This window comes from Phyllobates terribilis, unplaced genomic scaffold (assembly GCF_046119375.1).
Source record: "Phyllobates terribilis strain yellow unplaced genomic scaffold, ASM4611937v1 Scaffold_5__5_contigs__length_657084704, whole genome shotgun sequence".
Taxonomy (NCBI): domain Eukaryota; kingdom Metazoa; phylum Chordata; class Amphibia; order Anura; family Dendrobatidae; genus Phyllobates; species Phyllobates terribilis.
The window spans coordinates 341,318,081-341,338,715 of record NW_027362765.1 but is presented as its reverse complement, the minus strand read 5'-3'; the positions used below and the strand labels follow the sequence as shown (position 1 = coordinate 341,338,715).

Below are 20,635 nucleotides of genomic sequence, written 5' to 3'. Positions count from 1 at the left end.
GGAACCCGGAGTAGCGACTCCCAATAACAATCTGTGCGGTACCAGGACGACGGAGCAGAGACTCCCAGTAACAGTCTGTGCAGAACCAGGACGACGGAGCAGCGACTCCCAATAACAGTCTGTGCGGAACCAGGACGACGGAGCAGAGACTCCCAATAACAGTCTGTGCAGAACCAGGACGACGGAGCAGCGACTCCCAATAACAGTCTGTGCGGAACCCGGAGCAGCGACTCCCAGTAACAGTCTGTGCGGAACCCGGAGCAGCGACTCCCAGTAACAGTCTGTGCGGAACTCGGAGGACGGACCACCGACTCCCAATAACAGTCTGTGCGGAACCCGGAGCAGCGACTCCCAATAACAATCTGTGTGGTACCAGGACGACGGAGCAGAGACTTCCAGTAACAGTCTGTGCGGAAGCCGAAGGACGGAGCAGCGACTCCCAGTAACAGTCTGTGCGGAAGCCGGAGGACGGAGCAGCGACTCCCAGTAACAGTCTGTGCGGAAGCCGGAGGACGGCGCAGCGACTCCCATTAACAGTCTGTGCGGAAGCCGGAGGACGGAGCAGCGACTCCCAGTAACAGTCTGTGCGGAACCAGGACGACGGAGCAGAGACTCCCAATAACAGTCTGTGCGGAACCCGGAGCAGCGACTCCCAGTAACAATCTGTGCGGTAGCAGGACGACGGAGCAGAGACTCCCAATAACAGTCTGTGCGGAACCCGGAGCAGCGACTCCCAGTAACAGTCTGTGCGGAACCCGGAGCAGCAACTCCCAGTAACAGTCTGTGCGGAACCCGGAGCAGCAACTCCCAGTAACAGTCTGTGCGGAAGCCGGAGGACGGAGCAGCGACTCCCAGTAACAGACTGCGCGGAAGCCGGAGCAGCGACTCCCAGTAACAGTCTGTGCGGAACCAGGGCGACGGAGCAGCGACTCCCAATAACAGTCTGTGCGGAACCCGGAGAACGGACCACCGACTCCCAGTAACAGTCTGTGCGGAACCTGGAGGACGGACCACCGACTCCGAATAACAGTCTGTGTGGAACCCGGAGGACGGACCACCGACTCCCAATAACAGTCTGTGCGGAACCCGGAGCAGCGACTCCCAATAACAATTTGTGCGGTAGCAGGACGACGGAGCAGAGACTCCCAGTAACAGTCTGTGCAGAACCAGGACGACGGAGCAGCGACTCCCAATAACAGTCTGTGCGGAACCCGGAGCAGCGACTCCCAGTAACAGTCTGTGCGGAACCCGGACGACAGAGCAGTGACTCCCAGTAACAGTCTGTGCGGATCCCGGAGGACGGAGCAGCGACTTCCAGTAACTGTCTGTGCGGAACCAGGACGACGGAGCAGCAACTCCCAATAACAGTCTGTGCAGAACCCGGAAGACGGAGCAGCGACTTCCAGTAACTGTGCGGAACCAGGACGACAGAGCAGCGACTCCCTGTAACAGTATGTGCGGAAACCGGAGGACGGAGCAACGACTCCCAATAACCGTCTGTGCGGAACCCGGAGGACGGAGCAGCGACTCCCAATAACACTCTGTGCGGAACCAGGACGACAGAGCAGCGACTCCCTGTAACAGTCTGTGCGGAACCAGGACGACGGAGCAGACTCCCAGTAACAGTCTGTGCGGAACCCGGAGCAGCGACTCCCAGTAACAGTCTGTGCGGAACCCGGAGTAGCGACTCCCAGTAACAGTCTGTGCGGAACCCGGAGTAGCGACTCCCAATAACAATCTGTGCGGTACCAGGACGACGGAGCAGAGACTCCCAGTAACAGTCTGTGCGGAACCAGGACGACGGAGCAGCGACTCCCAATAACAGTCTGTGTGGAACCCGGAGCAGCGACTCCCAGTAACAGTCTGTGCGGAACCCGGAGCAGCGACTCCCAGTAACAGACTGTGCGGAAGCCGGAGGACAGAGCAGCGACTCCCAGTAACAGTCTGTGCGGAACCCGGAGGACGGACCACCGACTCCCAGTAACAGTCTGTGCGGAACCCGGAGGACGGACCACCGACTCCCAATAACAATCTGTGCGGTACCAGGACGACGGAGCAGAGACTTCCAGTAACAGTCTGTGCGGAAGCCGGAGGACGGAGCAGCGACTCCCAGTAACAGTCTGTGCGGAAGCCGGAGGACGGAGCAGCGACTCCCAGTAACAGTCTGTGCGGAAGCCGGAGGACGGAGCAGCGACTCCCAGTAACAGTCTGTGCGGAAGCCGGAGGACGGAGCAGCGACTCCCAGTAACAGTCTGTGCGGAAGCCGGAGGACGGAGCAGCGACTCCCAGTAACAGTCTGTGCGGAAGCCGGAGGACGGAGCAGCGACTCCCAGTAACAGTCTGTGCGGAAGCCGGAGGACGGAGCAGCGACTCCCAGTAACAGTCTGTGCGGAAGCCGGAGGACGGAGCAGCGACTCCCAGTAACAGTCTGTGCGGAAGCCGGAGGACGGAGCAGCGACTCCCAGTAACAGTCTGTGCGGAAGCCGGAGGACGGAGCAGCGACTCCCAGTAACAGTCTGTGCGGAAGCCGGAGGACGGAGCAGCGACTCCCAGTAACAGTCTGTGCGGAAGCCGGAGGACGGAGCAGCGACTCCCAGTAACAGTCTGTGCGGAAGCCGGAGGACGGAGCAGCGACTCCCAGTAACAGTCTGTGCGGAAGCCGGAGGACGGAGCAGCGACTCCCAGTAACAGTCTGTGCGGAAGCCGGAGGACGGAGCAGCGACTCCCAGTAACAGTCTGTGCGGAAGCCGGAGGACGGAGCAGCGACTCCCAGTAACAGTCTGTGCGGAAGCCGGAGGACGGAGCAGCGACTCCCAGTAACAGTCTGTGCGGAAGCCGGAGGACGGAGCAGCGACTCCCAGTAACAGTCTGTGCGGAACCAGGACGACGGAGCAGAGACTCCCAATAACAGTCTGTGCGGAACCAGGACGACGGAGCAGAGACTCCCAATAACAGTCTGTGCGGAACCCGGAGCAGCGACTCCCAGTAACAGTCTGCGCGGAACCCGGAGCAGCGACTCCCAGTAACAGTCTGTGCAGAACCCGGAGCAGCGACTCCCAGTAACAGTCTGTGCGGAACCCGGAGCAGCGACTCCCAGTAACAGTCTGTGCGGAAGCCGGAGGACGGAGCAGCGACTCCCAGTAACAGACTGCGCGGAAGCCGGAGCAGCGACTCCCAGTAACAGTCTGTGCGGAACCCGGAGTAGCGACTCCCAATAACAATCTGTGCGGTACCAGGACGACGGAGCAGAGACTCCCAGTAACAGTCTGTGCGGAACCAGGACGACGGAGCAGCGACTCCCAATAACAGTCTGTGTGGAACCCGGAGCAGCGACTCCCATTAACAGTCTGTGCGGAACCCGGAGCAGCGACTCCCAGTAACAGACTGTGCGGAAGCCGGAGGACAGAGCAGCGACTCCCAGTAACAGTCTGTGCGGAACCCGGAGGACGGACCACCGACTCCCAGTAACAGTCTGTGCGGAACCCGGAGGACGGACCACCGACTCCCAATAACAATCTGTGCGGTACCAGGACGACGGAGCAGAGACTTCCAGTAACAGTCTGCGTGGAACCCAAAGGACGGAGCAGCGACTCCCAATAACAGTCTGTGCGGAACCCGGAGGACAGAGCAGCGACTCCCTGTAACAGTCTGTGCGGAACCAGGACGACGGAGCAGACTCCCAGTAACAGTCTGTGCGGAACCCGGAGCAGCGACTCCCAGTAACAGTCTGTGCGGAACCCGGAGTAGCGACTCCCAGTAACAGTCTGTGCGGAACCCGGAGTAGCGACTCCCAATAACAGTCTGTGCGGAACCCGGAGCAGCGACTCCCAGTAACAGTCTGCGCGGAACCCGGAGCAGCGACTCCCAGTAACAGTCTGTGCAGAACCCGGAGCAGCGACTCCCAGTAACAGTCTGTGCGGAACCCGGAGCAGCGACTCCCAGTAACAGTCTGTGCGGAACCCGGAGCAGCGACTCCCAGTAACAGTCTGTGCGGAACCCGGAGCAGCGACTCCCAGTAACAGTCTGTGCGGAAGCCGGAGGACGGAGCAGCGACTCCCAGTAACAGACTGCGCGGAAGCCGGAGCAGCGACTCCCAGTAACAGTCTGTGCGGAACCAGGACGACGGAGCAGCGACTCCCAGTAACAGTCTGTGCGGAACCCGGAGAACGGACCACCGACTCCCAGTAACAGTCTGTGCGGAACCTGGAGGACGGACCACCGACTCCCAGTAACAGTCTGTGCGGAACCCGGAGGACGGACCACCGACTCCCAATAACAGTCTGTGCGGAACCCGGAGCAGCGACTCCCAATAACAATTTGTGCGGTAGCAGGACGACGGAGCAGAGACTCCCAGTAACAGTCTGTGCAGAACCAGGACGACGGAGCAGCGACTCCCAATAACAGTCTGTGCGGAACCCGGAGCAGCGACTCCCAATAACAGTCTGTGCGGAACCCGGAGCAGCGACTCCCAGTAACAGTCTGTGCGGAACCAGGACGACAGAGCAGTGACTCCCAGTAACAGTCTGTGCGGATCCCGGAGGACGGAGCAGCGACTCCCAGTAACAATCTGTGCGGTACCAGGACGATAGAGCAGCGACTCCCAGTAACAGTCTGTGCGGAACCCGGACTACGGAGCAGCGACTCCCAGTAACAGTCTGTGCGGAACCCGGACTACGGAGCAGCGACTCCCAGTAACAGTCTGTGTGGAACCTGAAGGACGGAGCAGCGACTCTCAGTAACTGTGTGTGCGGTAGCCGGAGGACGGAGCAGCGACTCCCAATAACAGTCTGTGCGGAACCCGGAGGACAGAGCAGCGACTTCCAGTAACTGTCTGTGCGGAACCAGGACGACGGAGCAGCAACTCCCAATAACAGTCTGTGCGGAACCCGGAGGACGGAGCAGCGACTCCCAATAACAGTCTGTGCGGAACCCGGAGGACGGAGCAGCGACTCCCTTTAACAGTCTGTGCGGAACCCGGAGGACGGAGCAGCGACTCACAATAACAGTCTGTGCGGAACCCGGAGGACGGAGCAGCGACTCCCTCTAACAGTCTGTGCGGAACCCGGAGGACGGAGCAGCGACTCCCTGTAACAGTCTGTGCGGAACCCGGAGGACAGAGCAGCGACTCCCTGTAACAGTCTGTGCGGAACCCGGAGGACGGAGCAGCGACTCCCAGTAACAGTCTGTGCGGAACCCGGAGGACAGAGCAGCGACTCCCAGTAACAGTCTGTGCGGAACCCGGACTACGGAGCAGCGACTCCCAGTAACAGTCTGTGCGGAACCCGGACTACGGAGCAGCGACTCCCAGTAACAGTCTGTGTGGAACCTGAAGGACGGAGCAGCGACTCTCAGTAACTGTGTGTGCGGTAGCCGGAGGACGGAGCAGCGACTCCCAATAACAGTCTGTGCGGAACCCGGAGGACAGAGCAGCGACTTCCAGTAACTGTCTGTGCGGAATCAGGACGACAGAGCAGCGACTCCCAGTAACAGTCTGTGTGGAACCCGAAGGACGGAGCAGCGACTCTCAGTAACTGTGTGTGCGGAAGCAGGGGGACGGAGCAGCGACTCCCAATAACAGTCTGTGCGGAACCCGGACGACGGAACAGCGACTCTCTGTAATAGTCGGTGCAGCACCAGGAGGACGGAGCAGCGACTCCCTGTAATAGTTGGTGCAGCACCAGAAGGACGGAGCAGCGACTCCCTGTAATAGTTGGTGCAGCACCAGAAGGACGGAGCAGCGACTCCCTGTAATAGTTGGTGCAGCACCAGAAGGACGGAGCAGCGACTCCCTGTAATAGTTGGTGCAGCACGGGAAGGACGGAGCAGCGACTCCCAGTAACAGTCTGTGGAGAAGCTGGAGGACGGAGTAGCGACTCCCTGTAATAGTCGGTGCAGCACCAGGAGGACGGAGCAGCGACTCCCTGTAATAGTTGGTGCAGCACCAGGAGGAGGGAGCAGCGACTCCCTGCACCGCCACTAGTTAGTTCAGTTATAGTCCATACACCACAGACCGTTTACACCATCGCTGACTGCACATTATATCCTGCCCTATAGACTGTATGGACCTTGTATTCTGCAATGTTGGAGGTCCTACAAGAGCAGTGATTGGCAGTATCAGGACCACCGCAGACCCCACACTGTGGATACAGCTTCGCCTCACATGGATATACACATTGTCAGTGAGCTTTAGACTTGCTGGGCCTCGGCCTCCTGCGTCAGGCGCAGGCGATACACGAGGGGCTGCTCAGTAATACTCACACGGTGGAGATGAGGTGGAGGATGAGGTACTGCGCGGCCAGGCCGTCACCCATCAGAGCGTGCGTCAGGAATCCCAATAGTTCACACCTCACAGATGGCAGCTCGGACATGAAACTGGAAACACCTAGAAATGGAGAAACACATGATACATCTGGAGCCGTGAAGCTGAAGATATCGAAGGTGGATGGCAGCCATTACTTACATTTGCTTTCCTCAGTTTCACCCATGGATCTCGGGATTACTGGATTTGTGTGAGGTAGTTTATGGATCACAACGGCGTGAATCCGGGGCACGAGCGATGTGGGGGGGCTGTGCGAACGCTGCTCCTCGTGGGTGTCCATACACACTGTAGGGTCCAGCAGAGAGGACGCAAGGTCACTGCAAGAGAACAGGCTCCAGTGACGTCACATTACATCTACGTCCTAGGACGGATCTTACAGAAGTGCAATCATGAGGGCGCCGGCTCCTGATCACTAACCCGTGAGATCTCACTCCCAATCAGCACCATAATGACCCCTCATCCACATACAGTGTATATCCCGTGTATACAGGACACTAGTATCGAGTGATCGGCCGTCGCCTCAGTCGTCAGTATCGTGTGACCGCCCGTCGCCTCAGTCGTCAGTATCGCGTGACCGCCCGTCGCCTCAGTCGTCAGTATCGCGTGACCGCCCGTCGCCTCAGTCGTCAGTATCGCGTGACCGCCCGTCGCCTCAGTCGTCAGTATCGCGTGACCGCCCGTCGCCTCAGCCGTCAGTAGCGCGTGACCGCCCGTCGCCTCAGCCGTCAGTAGCGCGTGACCGCCCGTCGCCTCAGCCGTCAGTAGCGCGTGACCGCCCGTCGCCTCAGTCGTCAGTAGCGCGTGACCGCCCGTCGCCTCAGTCGTCAGTAGCGCGTGACCGCCCGTCGCCTCAGTCGTCAGTAGCGCGTGACCGCCCGTCGCCTTAGTCGTCAGTAGCGCGTGACCGCTAGTGATGAGCGAGCACTAAAATGCTCGGCTGCTCATTGTTCGAGTCGAGCACATTGGAATACTGGGGTGCTCGACCCGAGCAACGAGCCCAATAAAAGTCTATGGGAAACTCCAGGATTTTTCAGGCGGCACCCCCCGGCGGTCTGCAGAGGGCCTAAAAATTGCCCAAATCAATGGGAACAGTGCTGATATGACATGGGAACAGCATGGGGAAGACCCCTGGAAGCATTTCTGACTCCCAGGTCACTGCTGTCAACAAGGTTGTCAGAGTATTACGCCACTTTTACGGACTCACAATAAAACATACAAAAACTAAACCAAAATGGATTTTCCTGGGAAATATGTTAAGGAACATGACTTGTAAATAAAGCAAAATAAATATCCAAAATCAAAAATACTCTCGACACCTTGGGCTATGTTCACACGTAGCGTTTTTGCACTGCTTTCAACCAAGGCAAATGCATTCAATGGGAAATGTCATTTTAACATTTTACAACCTTATCTGGCCATGTGGTGTGTGACACATCAGACACATCCTGTTTCATTTATGATGGGGGGACTCAAAGTCACAAACCTATTTTTATAGGGCCATCAGGCGGCCCTTACTATTTTTAAAAGGCCAGCAGTCGGCCCCCGCTATTGTTAGAGAGCCATCAGCCGGCTATGCTTTGTTGTTGCCATTAACGAGTGGGTCTCCTATGCTATTATTGCGAATGCAGTGACTGCAAGGGCTGCCAAAAATTTGGAGGCACTCCAATGCCCCTTGCAAGAGACGTAGAGGTCAGAGGGCCTCCTAAAAACAATGTTCCCACTATTAGGAAGTGGGTCTCCGATAGTGTTTGCCTATGCAGTGAAGCAACGGCTGCCAAAAATTTGGAGGAACTCCAATGCCTCTTGCAAGAGACTTAGATATGTTGATATGGTACATATGGTGGTGGAGGAGGATGAGGAGGACAAGAGCAAATAGACAAAATCAGGAAGCGTATACCCATGTCTGGGTGCGAAGACAGAGGTGCAAGGGAATAGAGTTAGACCTCTAGGCAGCGTAACTTAAACTCAGCCATGTGTGCCAGACTGCAAAGAGGCAAGACTTCAGTGTCCTCACCAAGAGGACGACTGACCATACTCGCCTCCTCCCCGTCCTCAGTCCATCCACCCTGAAAAGACGGTATGACAATTGTGCAGGTAGTACAGTTCCCCGACAAGTCTATAGCGCATGAAACTAGCTCCAGTTCTTCCTCCTCCTCCTCTTCCTCATTGTCACCCAATCCACGTTTGGATGAGATGAGGCTGGGCTGTGTGTAATCACCCTGTACGGTTCCTTGCTCCATCTCATCGTGCTCCGCCTGCAATGCATCCTCTTTGATTGTGAGCAGAGAGAGTTTCAGAAGACAAAGAAGCGGGATGGTGACGCCAATTATGGCGTCATCGCCGCTCACCATCTTGGTGGAGTCCTCAAAGTTTTGGAACATGGTACATATGTCTGACATCCATGTCCACTCCTGAGGTATTATGTGTGGAGTCTGAACTGAATACCGATGGCTTGTTGATTCTGGTAGTCAACAACCACCCTCTTTTGCTCACAAATCCTTCCCAACATCTGCAGTGTAGAGGTCCAACGCGTGGGGACATCACACACCAGTCTGTGTGCTGGAAGCTGCAAATGCTGCTGAAGCACGGCAAGGGGTGGCGGAAGCTGTAGCTGACTTTCTAAAATGGACACACAGGCGGCGTACTTTTACAAGCAGATCCGACAGATCCAGGTAGGTTTTGAGAAACTGCTGAACCACGAGTTTAAGCACATGTTCCAGGCATGGAAAGTTTGTGAGCTCGTTTTGCCTCAGAGCCACCATCAGATTCCGGCCATTGTCACACACGACCATGCCTGGCTGTAGGGTCAGCGGTGTCAGCCACAGTTATGCCTGCTCTTTCAGAGCTGTCCACAACTCTTCAGCGTTGTGTGGTTTGTCACCTAAGCATATTAGCTTCAGCACAGCCTGTTGCCGCTTGACCGAGGCAGTGCTTCCAGAATGCGTCTGAATGGGTCTCGGCTTCTACTACGTTAACACAGAGTGCCGTCAGCGAGATGTACCGTCCCTGCCCACGTGTCCGAGGTTAGGTGGACTTTCCCAGTAACTGCATTGTTGAGGGCATGGCTAAAGTTGTGGGACACGTGCTTGTGTAATGCGGGGACAGCACACCGGGAGAAATAGTGGCGGCTGCGGACCAAGTACCGAGGGATGGCCGCCATCAAGTTGCGGAAAGCTTCAGTCTGCACGAGCCTAAAAGGCAACATTTGTAGCGCAAGCATTCGCGAAATGTGTGAATTTAGTAGTGTGGGCCTGTGGGGCATTAGCTGCGTATTTGCGCTTGCGTTCCCAAGACTGAGGTAGGGACAACTGGACGCTGCGCTGGGACAAGGACGTGCTTGCTGAAGGTGCTAGTTGAGTGTGTTCAATGACAGGTGCAGGGCGGGAGGCATCTTGGCATGTGCCATGGGATGGACGTTCACGCACAACAGCGGAACAAGCAGTGGTGTCACCTGCAGACACTGTTGCTGGACCATGGGGTTCGGCCCACTTAGTTGGGTGCTTTGCTGCCATGTGCTTGATCATGCTGGTGGTGGTCAGGCTGGTCGTTTTGCCACCCCTGCTGATGCTGGCCTGGCAGGTGGTGCAAATGGCTTTTTTGGGGTTATCGGCAGAGTCTTTAAAAAACAACCAGACTTGGGAAGACCTAACAGTTGTACTGGCAACTTCCGCTGTGTTGATGTTACGGGGAACGATTGCCCGCCTTTTGGCTGTGGCCACCACACTGCCTGTTCTTGCCTGTTGTGGTGCTACGCCTCCCTCCCCTGTGCGCTGCTGTCCTCGCTCTGCATGTCACCTTGCCAGGATGGGTCAGTGACTTCATCGTCCACCACCTCATTTTCCACTTCCACACCCTGGTCCTCCTCCTGACTTTCTGGCAATTGTGTCTCATCGTCATCCACCGCTTGTGACAGTTTCCCACTGTCGCCTTCGCGTGACGGTGGCTGCTCAAATATTTGGGCATCACTACAAGCGATCTCCTCTTGCTCCGCTCCAAGTGGAGAGGGCGAGAGGCCCGAATCTATAAATGAAAAAGTGAACAACTCTTCAGAGGGTCCAAGTGTGGGATCAGTTGTCTCTGGGCACTCGGCATGGTGGGAGGAAGGAGGATCAGGGTGAGGAATATGCGGTCCAGACTCACGGCTACTGAGACTTGACCATGTGGAAGACAAGGTGGTGGTGGTGGTGGTGGCTAAGTGACTGGAAGCATTATCTGCTATTAACCTTTTCACACTGCTCTGGGTTCAATAGTGGTGTTCTGCGGTCCCCTATTAATTGGGACAGGAAGGTCAGGCGAGAAGATGTGGGTGTTTGTTGTGGCATAATTTCAGCTTGCCCGCGGCCTCGTCCTCTGCATGCACCATCACGTCCACTTCCCCGTCCCTTGCCACGTGCCTTGCCCATTTTTAAATGGAGGACAGTATCTTTCACGCTCACTACAAATGGTTGGATTTGAACAGCAGTGATATGTGATAAGTGTGACGGAAAACCACAGTTTTAAATAGCTGGCCTGTAGGTAACTATTTTTCAGTGACCTGGTGTCAATAACTTCACTAACACTGCAACAAAATTTAAATGGAGGCCAATATTTTCCACGTTCACTACAAATTTCTGGATTTTTAAATCACTGTAATATAGAAAGAATCTGGCAACAAGCAAATGGCGCAGACAAACGGTGTTCTCTGGATTGCTTTTTAAGCAAACAATCAGGATTAAGATGAAAAAAAAAACATTATCCCTGATACCTGGGGCTATTTGTAGAAATATCTGTAACAGCAGCAGCAACAGAACTGGAATGGAGCCTCTTGTGCTATATGCACTGCAGATTGCCACATACACTGCCTGCCTATATACACTGCCTGCTGTCACCACCGAATAGATGCAGCTGGATTAGTCCTCCGAAGGAATGTTCGTTCAGTTGGATAGAATATATATATATATATATATATATATATATATATATATATATATATATATATATATATATATATATATATATATATATATATATATATATATATATATATATATATATATTTTATTTATTATATACATACACACTGCTCAAAAAAAATATCGGGACCCCTGAAATCCCCCCTCCTAGATGTGAATGGATGAAATCTTCTCATTGAATACTTTGTTCTGTAGAAGCTGAATGTGCTGACAACAAAATCACCCAAAAATCATCAATGGAAATCACATTTATTACCCAATGGAGGCCTGGATGTGGAGTCACCCCCAAAATTAAAGTGGAAAAACACACTACAGGCTGATCCAACTGTGATGTAATGTCCTTAAAACAAGTCACAATGAGGCTGAGTATTGTGTGTGGCCTCCACGTGCCTGTATGACCTCCCTACAACACCTGGGCATGCTCCTGATGAGGCTGAGTATTGTGTATGGCCTCCACTTGCCTGTATGACCTCCCTACAACACCTGGGCATGCTCCTGATGAGGCTGAGTATTGTGTGTGGCCTCCACGTGCCTGTATGACCTCCCTACAACGCCTGGGCATGCTCCTGATGAGGCTGAGTATTGTGTGTGGCCTCCACGTGCCTGTATGACCTCCCTACAACGCCTGGGCATGCTCCTGATGAGGTTGCGGATGGTCTCCTGTGGGATCTCCTCCCAGTCCTGGACTAAAGCATCCGCCAACTCCTGGACAGCCTGTGGTGCAACGTGACATTGGTGGATGGAGCGAGACATGATGTCCCAGATGTGCTCAATTAGATTCAGGTCTGGGGAATGGGCGGCGAGTCCATAGCTTCAATGCCTTCATCTTGCAGGAACTGCTGACACTCTCCAGCCACATGAGGTCTGGCATTGTCCAGCATTAGGAGGAACCCAGGGCCAACCGCACCAGCATATGGTCTCACAAGGAGTCTGAGGATCTCATCTCGGTACCTAATGGCAGCCAGGCTACCTCTGGCGAGCACATGGACGGCTGTGCGGCCCTCCAAAGAAATGCCACCCCACACCATTACTGACCCACTGCCAGACCGGTCATGCTGAAGGATGTTGCAGGCAGCAGATCGCTCTCCACGGCGTCTCCAGACTCTGTCACGTCTGTCACATGTGCTCAGTGTGAACCTGCTTTCATCTGTGAAGAGCACAGGGCGCCACTGGTGACTTTGCCAATCCTGGTGTTGTGTGGCAAATGCCAAGCGTCCTGCACGGTGTTGGGCTGTGAGCACAACCCCCATCTGTGGATGGGCCCTCATACCACCCTCATGGAGTCGGTTTCTAACCGTTTGTGCAGACACATGCACATTTGTGGCCTGCTGGAGGTCATTTTGCAGGGCTCTGTCAGTGCTCCTCCCGTTCCTCATTGCGCGGAGGTAGCGGTCCTGCTGCTGGGTTGTTGCCCTCCTACGGCCCCCTCCACGTCTCCTGGTGTACTGGCCTGTCTCCTGATAGCACCTCCAGCCTCTGGACACTACGCTGACAGACACAGCAAACCTTCTTGCCACAGCTCGCATTGATGTGCCATCCTGGATGAGCTGCAGTACCTGAGCAACTTCTGTGGGTTGTAGAGGCTGTCTTATGCTACCCACGAGTGTGAAACCACAACCAACATTCAAAAGTGACCAAAACATCAGCCAGAAAGCATTGGTACTGAGATGTGGTCTGTGGTTCCCACCTGCAGAATCACTCCTTTATGGAGGGGGTCTTGATAATTGCCAATAATTTCCATCTATTGTCTATTCCATTTGCACAGCAGCAGGTGAGATTGATTGTCAATCAGTGTTGCTTCCTAAGTGGACAGTTTGATTTCACAGAAGTTTCATTTACTTGGAGTTATATTCTGTTGTTTAAGTCTTCCCTTTATTTTTTTGAGCAGTGTATATTGTGGAATACCTACATCAACTAGAAACAAGCAAATCTCTCCCTGACGCAGCAGCTCCTCTCCCTACGTTGTCTGATTCTGGGGTACACGGACGAGCATGGTGGCTAACCCTAACCCTAAGGTCTTGCATACACCTGATGATGCTGTGTGGCCAGCCAATCACTATAATGCCACAACCAACATGGCCACGGCATTACAATGAGTGGCAGGCAATCCCTGCATGTTCATTGGCTCTCTAAAGAGCGCCAAACATGCAGGGAGGAGACCCGAGCATCCGCCCGAGCAACCCCGGAAATATTCGCTGAGCATCTGGAGCAGTGAGATGCTTGGGTGAGTACCGAGCAGTGGTGAGCATGCTCGCTCAGCACTAGCGACTGCCCGTCGCCAGTATCAGGTGACCGCCCGTTGCCTCAATCACTTGTACACTGGTTATGGAGGAGCTCTGCAGGAGGTTGTGCCAGTCATCTTGGAGCACTTCCCCCAGATCTTCTGTGGATCCTTCTGTCTCTTCTTCTTGTGATCCCAGACAGACTGGATGACGTGAGATCAGGCCGGATCATCACCCCCAGGACTCCTCGTTCACATGAATGTTGGGGGTTGTGGTTTGCATTTCTGATTGTAATGCATGATGGATAAGTACAGTGCATATAAAATAAAGTCTACCCCCTATTAACGTGCCAGGTTTTTGTCATGTAAAAGGAATCATTGCAGGACTTTTTCTCCCTTTCATGTCGCCTATAATCTGTACAAATTCATTGAGGAAAAAAACCATCATCATATTGAGAGGAAATAAAACCAATGATTTCAGTCTCTCAATGGATTTGTAGATTGTGAAGATGAACCCGAGCACAACCTCTGCAGTCCTGGTACTTGTAAAGTCGTGTCTCCGCCTTTGATGCAGGCTCGCATGCCGAGCCCGTCTTTACCTGCACATGATCACCGATTTAAAAAGGTTCTGTCAGCACATAATGACTGTTCAAACCAAGCACAGGCGCTAGGTAGTAAAGTAGACCAGAAGATCCTCAAAAGCTAGACATCATGCTGCGAGCCAAAGACATTCAGGAACAAATGAGAAACCAAGTAACCAATTGAGATCCATCAGTCTGGAGAAGGTTATAAAGCCATTTCTAAAGGTTTAGGACTCGAGCAAAGCACAGTGAGAGCCATTATCCACAAATGCCGAAAACACGGAACAGTGGTGAACCTTCCCGGGAGTGACCGGCCAACCAAAATTACCCCAAGAGCGCAGCAACAACTCATCCAAGAGGTCACAAAAGACCCCACAACAACATCCAAAGAACTGCAGGTCTCACTTGCCTCAGTTAAGGTCAATGTTCATGACTCCACCATAAGAAAGACTGGGCAAAAATGGCAGAGCACCAAGGCGGCATCTCACCGTAAGCGGCTCTAGGGTGGGGGAGGGGAGGCCAGAGGAGGCTCCAGGGGGGGTTGGGGCAGGACAGAGGCGGCTTTAGGGAAGGGGGGGGGGGGCAGGACAGAGGCGGCTCTAGGGAGGGGGGGGGGCAGGACAGAGGCGGCTCTAGTGAGGGGGGGGGGCAGGACAGAGGCGGCTCTAGGGAGGGGGGGCAGGACAGAGGCGGCTCTAGGGAGGGGGGGGCAGGACAGAGGCGGCTCTAGGGAGGGGGGGGCAGGACAGAGGCGGCTCTAGGGAGGGGGGGGCAGGACAGAGGCGGCTCTAGTGAGGGGGGGGGGGCAGGACAGAGGCGGCTCTAGGGAGGGGGGGGCAGGACAGAGGCGGCTCTAGGGAGGGGGGGGCAGGACAGAGGCGGCTCTAGGGAGGGGGGGGCAGGACAGAGGCGGCTCTAGGGAGGGGGGGCAGGACAGAGGCGGCTCTAGGGAGGGGGGGCAGGACAGAGGCGGCTCTAGGGAGAGGGGGGCAGGACAGAGGCGGCTCTAGGGAGAGGGGGGCAGGACAGAGGCGGCTCTAGGGAGAGGGGGGCAGGACAGAGGCGGCTCTAGGGAGGGGGGGCAGGACAGAGGCGGCTCTAGGGAGGGGGGGCAGGACAGAGGCGGCTCTAGGGAGGGGGGCAGGACAGGCGGCTCTAGGGAGGGGGGGGGCAGGACAGAGGCGGCTCTAGGGAGGGGGGGGCAGGACATAGGCGGCTCTAGGGAGGGGCCTCTGTGGGGGGGGCAGGACAGAGGCGGCTCTAGGGAGAGGGGGGCAGGACAGAGGCGGCTCTAGGGAGAGGGGGGCAGGACAGAGGCGGCTCTAGGGAGGGGGGGGCAGGACAGAGGCGGCTCTAGGGAGGGGGGGGCAGGACAGAGGCGGCTCTAGGGAGGGGGGGGCAGGACAGAGGCGGCTCTAGGGAGGGGGGGCAGGACAGAGGCGGCTCTAGGGAGGGGGGGCAGGACAGAGGCGGCTCTAGGGAGAGGGGGGCAGGACAGAGGCGGCTCTAGGGAGAGGGGGGCAGGACAGAGGCGGCTCTAGGGAGAGGGGGGCAGGACAGAGGCGGCTCTAGGGAGGGGGGGCAGGACAGAGGCGGCTCTAGGGAGGGGGGGCAGGACAGAGGCGGCTCTAGGGAGGGGGGGGCAGGACAGAGGCGGCTCTAGGGAGGGAGGGGGGGGCAGGACAGAGGCGGCTCTAGGGAGGGGGGGGCAGGACAGAGGCGGCTCTAGGGAGGGGGGGGCAGGTCAGAGGCGGCTCTAGGGAGGGGGGGGCAGGACAGAGGCGGCTCTAGGGAGGGGGGGCAGGACAGAGGCGGCTCTAGGGAGGGGGGGCAGGACAGAGGTGGCTCTAGGGAGGGGGGGCAGGACATAGGCGGCTCTAGGGGGGGGCAGGACAGAGGCGGCTCTAGGGGGGGGGGCAGGACAGAGGCGGCTCTGGGGGGGGGCAGGACAGAGGCGGCTCTAGGGGGGGGGCAGGACAGAGGCGGCTCTAGGGGGGGGGGGCAGGACAGAGGCGGCTCTAGGGAGGGGGGCAGGACAGAGGCGGCTCTAGGGAGGGGGGGCAGGACAGAGGAGGCTCTAGGGAGGGGGGGGCAGGACAGAGGCGGCTCTAGGGAGGGGGGGCAGGACAGAGGCGGCTCTAGGGAGGGGGGGCAGGACAGAGACGGCTCTAGGAAGGGGGGGCAAGGACAGAGGCGGCTCTAGGGAGGGGGGGCAGGACAGAGGCGGCTCTAGGGAGGGGGGGGGCAGGACAGAGGCGGCTCTAGGGAGGGAGGGGGCAGGACAGAGGCGGCTCTAGGGAGGGGGGCAGGACAGAGGCGGCTCTAGGGAGGGGGGGGCAGGACAGAGGCGGCTCTAGGGAGGGGGGGCAGGACAGAGGCGGCTCTAGGGAGGGGGGGGGGCCAGAGGAGGCTCTAGGGAGGGGGGGGGCAGGCCGGAGGAGGCTCAGCAGGCCAGAGTAGGCTCTAGGGAGGGGGGGGGGGTTTCAGGCCGGAGGAGGTTCTGGGGGGGGGGGGCTTCAGGCCGAAGAAGGCTCTGGGGGTGGGGGCAGGACAGAGGCGGCTCTAGGGATGGGGGGGCAGGACAGAGGCGGCTCTAGGGAGGGGGGGGCAGGACAGAGGTGGCTCTAGGGAGGGGGGGGGCAGGCCGGAGGAGGCTCAGCAGGCCAGAGTAGGCTCTAGGGAGGGGGGGGCAGGCCGTAAGCCGCTCTAGGGAGGGGGGGGGGGGGGGTTTCAGGTCGGAGGAGGTTCTGGGGGGGGGGGGGGTTGGTTCAGGCCGGAGGAGGTTCTGGGGGGGGGGGGCTTCAGGCCGAAGGAGGCTCTGGGGGGGGGGGGGGGGGCAGGACAGAGGCGGCTCTAGGGAGGGGGGATGCCAGAGGAGGGGAGAGGGGGGGGGGCCAGAGGAGGCTCTAGGGAGGGGGGAGCAGGCCGTAAGCAGCTCTAGGGAGGGGGGCAGGCCGGAGGAGGCTCTGGGGGGGGGGAGGGGGGGTGGCAGGCCGCCTGTGTGGACTGAGACACCGGCGTGTCCGAGTACTGCTGAGCTACGCAGCGTTGTTGTAGCTACCAATGTGCCTAGCAGCGCTCCTGACTCACGGGCTTAGAGGTAACAAGGTAAATAAAAAAAACATTGTAGAATTACATTTTTTTTTTTTTACAATTTAACCACACGTGGAATGTTTTTTTCCAGCTTTCCAGTGCATCACATGATAAAATCAATGGTGTCATTCAAAAGTACAACTCATCCCGCAAAAAACAAGCCATGCAGCAATGGGGACGGAAAAATAATAAAGTTGTGGCTCCAGGAAGAAGGGAAGGAAAAAATTTAAAAATCGCCCAGAGGGTGCGGGGGGAAAGCTCTGAAATGAGGCTTCCTGGTATGCTTTTTCACATGACTAAAACCTGGGATTATATCAAGGGTGAGTAAACTTTTTCAATGCATTGTACTTAATCCATGTAATACCATCAAGAGGCGTCTAATCGGCTCCAAACTTATTCTTCGACCAGATGAGTCCCAACATTGAGCCAATGTCATTATTTTTTAATTTTTTTTAGGGACCACATCACATTTGAAGTCACTTTGAGGGGCCTTTATGAGAGAAAATACCCAAAAGTGACACCATTCTAAAAACTGCACCCCTCAAGGTGCTCAAAACCACATTCAAGAACTTTATTAAACCTTCAGGTGCTTCACAGGAATTTTTGGAATGTGGAAGAAAAAAATGAACATTTAATTTTTTTTCAAAATATGTTACTTTAGACCCAAGTTTTTTTATTTTCGCAGGGTATCAGGAAAAAATTAGTTTTCTCCTAAGTAAGCAGATATCCCATATACAGAGTTCAGAAGGGAAGGAGCGCTGTGGGGCTTTTTGAACGCAAAATCGGCTGGAATCGAGAGCGGATGCCATGTTGCGTTTGGGGAGCCCCTGATGTGCCTAAACAGTGGAAACCCCCCACAAGTGACCCCATTTTGGAAACTACACCCCTCAGGGATTTTATCAAGGGGTATAGTGAACATTTTGAACCCAGAGGAACGACACAGAATTTGATAACATTAGGTCATCATATTGAATAAGTTGTCATTAGTCTTGAGCGCAAGTGCTCGCTACTTGAGTTTGCATCGGGTACTCAGGTATGCACCATGTATCGCGGGTGCTGGAGCGACATGCAATAGTCCTCGCCCACATGTTTCACGGTTATTAGACATCCAAAAAAAAAAAAAACACCACATGCGGGAATTGGTCATGTATGGCAGACAATCCCAGCGTGTTTAGTTCTGGCTGTATAACAGCCACGAAACATATGGTGCAGAAACGCAAACATGTCATACTCTGTGCATACCCAAGTAACGAGCACTTGCACTCAACACTAGTTGCCTTATTGTCATCATTTTTTTCTTTACTTTTGAAAAAATCCCCAACCTAACTTAATCCTAACCCGATCCCGAGGGATCCATTCACTATAATGTGGCAGCAGAGTTCTGGACTCCGTCTAGCCTCAGTTTAGCGGTGTTCTCAACCTTCCTCTTCCCCCTCCTCCCCGAGGTTCAAGACTGTGGCACTTTTATGCAGGCCTAATAAAAAGACGGAAACTGTGGGATCACAGGCCCTGTCCGCGTCCGTAGTCACCGGAAATGGTTTTCACTTCACAGGTATGCCCTGTCAGGTTTAATAAGTGGGATTTCTTGCCTTATAAATGGGGTTGGGACCATCAGTTGTGTTGTGCAGAAGTCTGGTGGATACACAGCTGATAGTCCTACTGAATAGACTGTTAGAATTTGTATTATGGCAAGAAAAAAAGCAGCTAAGTAAAGAAAAACGAGTGGCCATCATTACTTTAAGAAATGAAGGTCAGTCAGTGCGAAAAATTGGGAAAACTTTGATGTGTCCCCAAGTGAAGTTGCAAAAACCATCAAGCGCTACAAAGAAACTGGCTCACATGAGGACCGCCCCAGGAAAGGAAGACCAAGAGTCACCTCTGCTTCTGAGGATAAGTTTATCCGAGTCACCAGCCTCAGAAATCGCAGGTTAACAGCAGCTCAGATTAGAGACCAGGTCAATGCCACACAGAGTTCTAGCAGCAGACACATCTCTACAACAACTGTTAAGAGGAGACTTTGTGCAGCAGGCCTTCATGGTAAAATAGCTGCTAGGAAACCACTGCTAAGGACAGGCAACAAGCAGAAGAGACTTGTTTGGGCTAAAGAACACAAGGAATGGACATTAGACCAGTGGAAATCTGTGCTTTGGTCTGATGAGTCCAAATTTGAGATCTTTGGCTCCAACCACCGCGTCTTTGTGCGACGCAGAAAGGGTGAACGGATGGACTCTACATGCCTGGTTCCCACCGTGAAGCATGGAGGAGGAGGTGTGATGGTGTGGGGGGGCTTTGCTGGTGACACTGTTGGGGATTTATTCAAAATTGAAGGCATACTGAACCAGCATGGCTACCACAGCATCTTGCAGCGGCATGCTATTCCATCCGGTTTGCGTTTAGTTGGACCATCATTTATTTTTCAACAGGACAATGACCCCAAACACACCTCCAGGCTGTGTAAGGGCTATTTGACCAAGAGGGAGAGTGATGGGGGGCTACGCCAGATGACCTGGCCTCCACAGTCACCAGACCTGAACCCAATCGAGATGGTTTGGGGTGAGCTGGACCGCAGAGTGAAGGCAAAAGGGCCAACAAGTGCTAAGCATCTCTGGGAACTCCTTCAAGATTGTTGTGTCAGGGTAAAAGAGAATATATATATTTCCACTTTTATATTCTTGTAAGTTTTTATACGCTTTTTTGCTAATGTACTAACCACCATTTTGTGTCCTATAACAATAAGCTTTCCTTGCTACGTAATACTCAAATTGAAACTTAAACCAAGACAGTTCCAGTGTTGCCAAGACTTATTTCAGAGAAACGAAACGAGATTATAAGCTGACGGCTGCAATATCTGCCCAGAGACTGAGATAAGGAGATGAGGACCAATCAGGAGTGGCCAGACACTGGACTTTCATGGCTTACCCCGCCCCGGACAACCCCTTTCCCCTCCCCATTATGTAGTGTATTTAGGTTTGTGCATGTAAAAAATAAACACAGAACATTGCTGAGTACGTTGTCTGTAGTAGCCTCTGAGCGTGCTCTGAGCTTGAACCAGCTTGTTGTCTGACTCATTCTTTGAATGGTTGACCCATGCTCATAGTTTGAATTTGGAGTGACTGGAGGACGAGTGGAATGTCATCACGACCCCCACAGTTGGAAGACTATTTCCGGTGACTACTTCTTGAAGCTCATCAAGAGAATGCCAAGAGTGTGTAAAGCAGTCATCAATGCAAAAGGTGGCTACTTTGAAGACCCTAGAATATAAGACATATTTTCAGTTGTTTCACACTTTTTGGTTAAGTATATAATTCCACATGTGGTAATTCATAGTTTTGATGCCTTCAGTGTGAATGTACAATTTTCATAGTCATGAAAATACAGAAAAATCTTTAAATGAGAAGGTGTGTCCAAACTTTTGGTCTGTACTGTATGTGGTCTCCATTTTGACTTGTAACTTCTGTCTAATGGTGAA

General features: G+C 54.7%; 1 protein-coding gene across 1 annotated transcript in view; it reads right to left on the bottom strand.

Annotated features, from left to right (window-relative positions):
- MCMBP (minichromosome maintenance complex binding protein) overlaps positions 1 to 20,635 on the bottom strand; it is a 109,161-nt gene that overhangs the window by 49,489 nt on the left and 39,037 nt on the right. Inside the window, exons 9-10 of the mRNA XM_073684599.1 lie at positions 6,461 to 6,636; positions 6,259 to 6,382 (exon numbers count right to left, since the gene is read on the bottom strand). Coding sequence (XP_073540700.1) covers positions 6,259 to 6,382; positions 6,461 to 6,636 — 300 coding nt within the window. The remainder of the gene's footprint in view (positions 1 to 6,258; positions 6,383 to 6,460; positions 6,637 to 20,635) is intronic.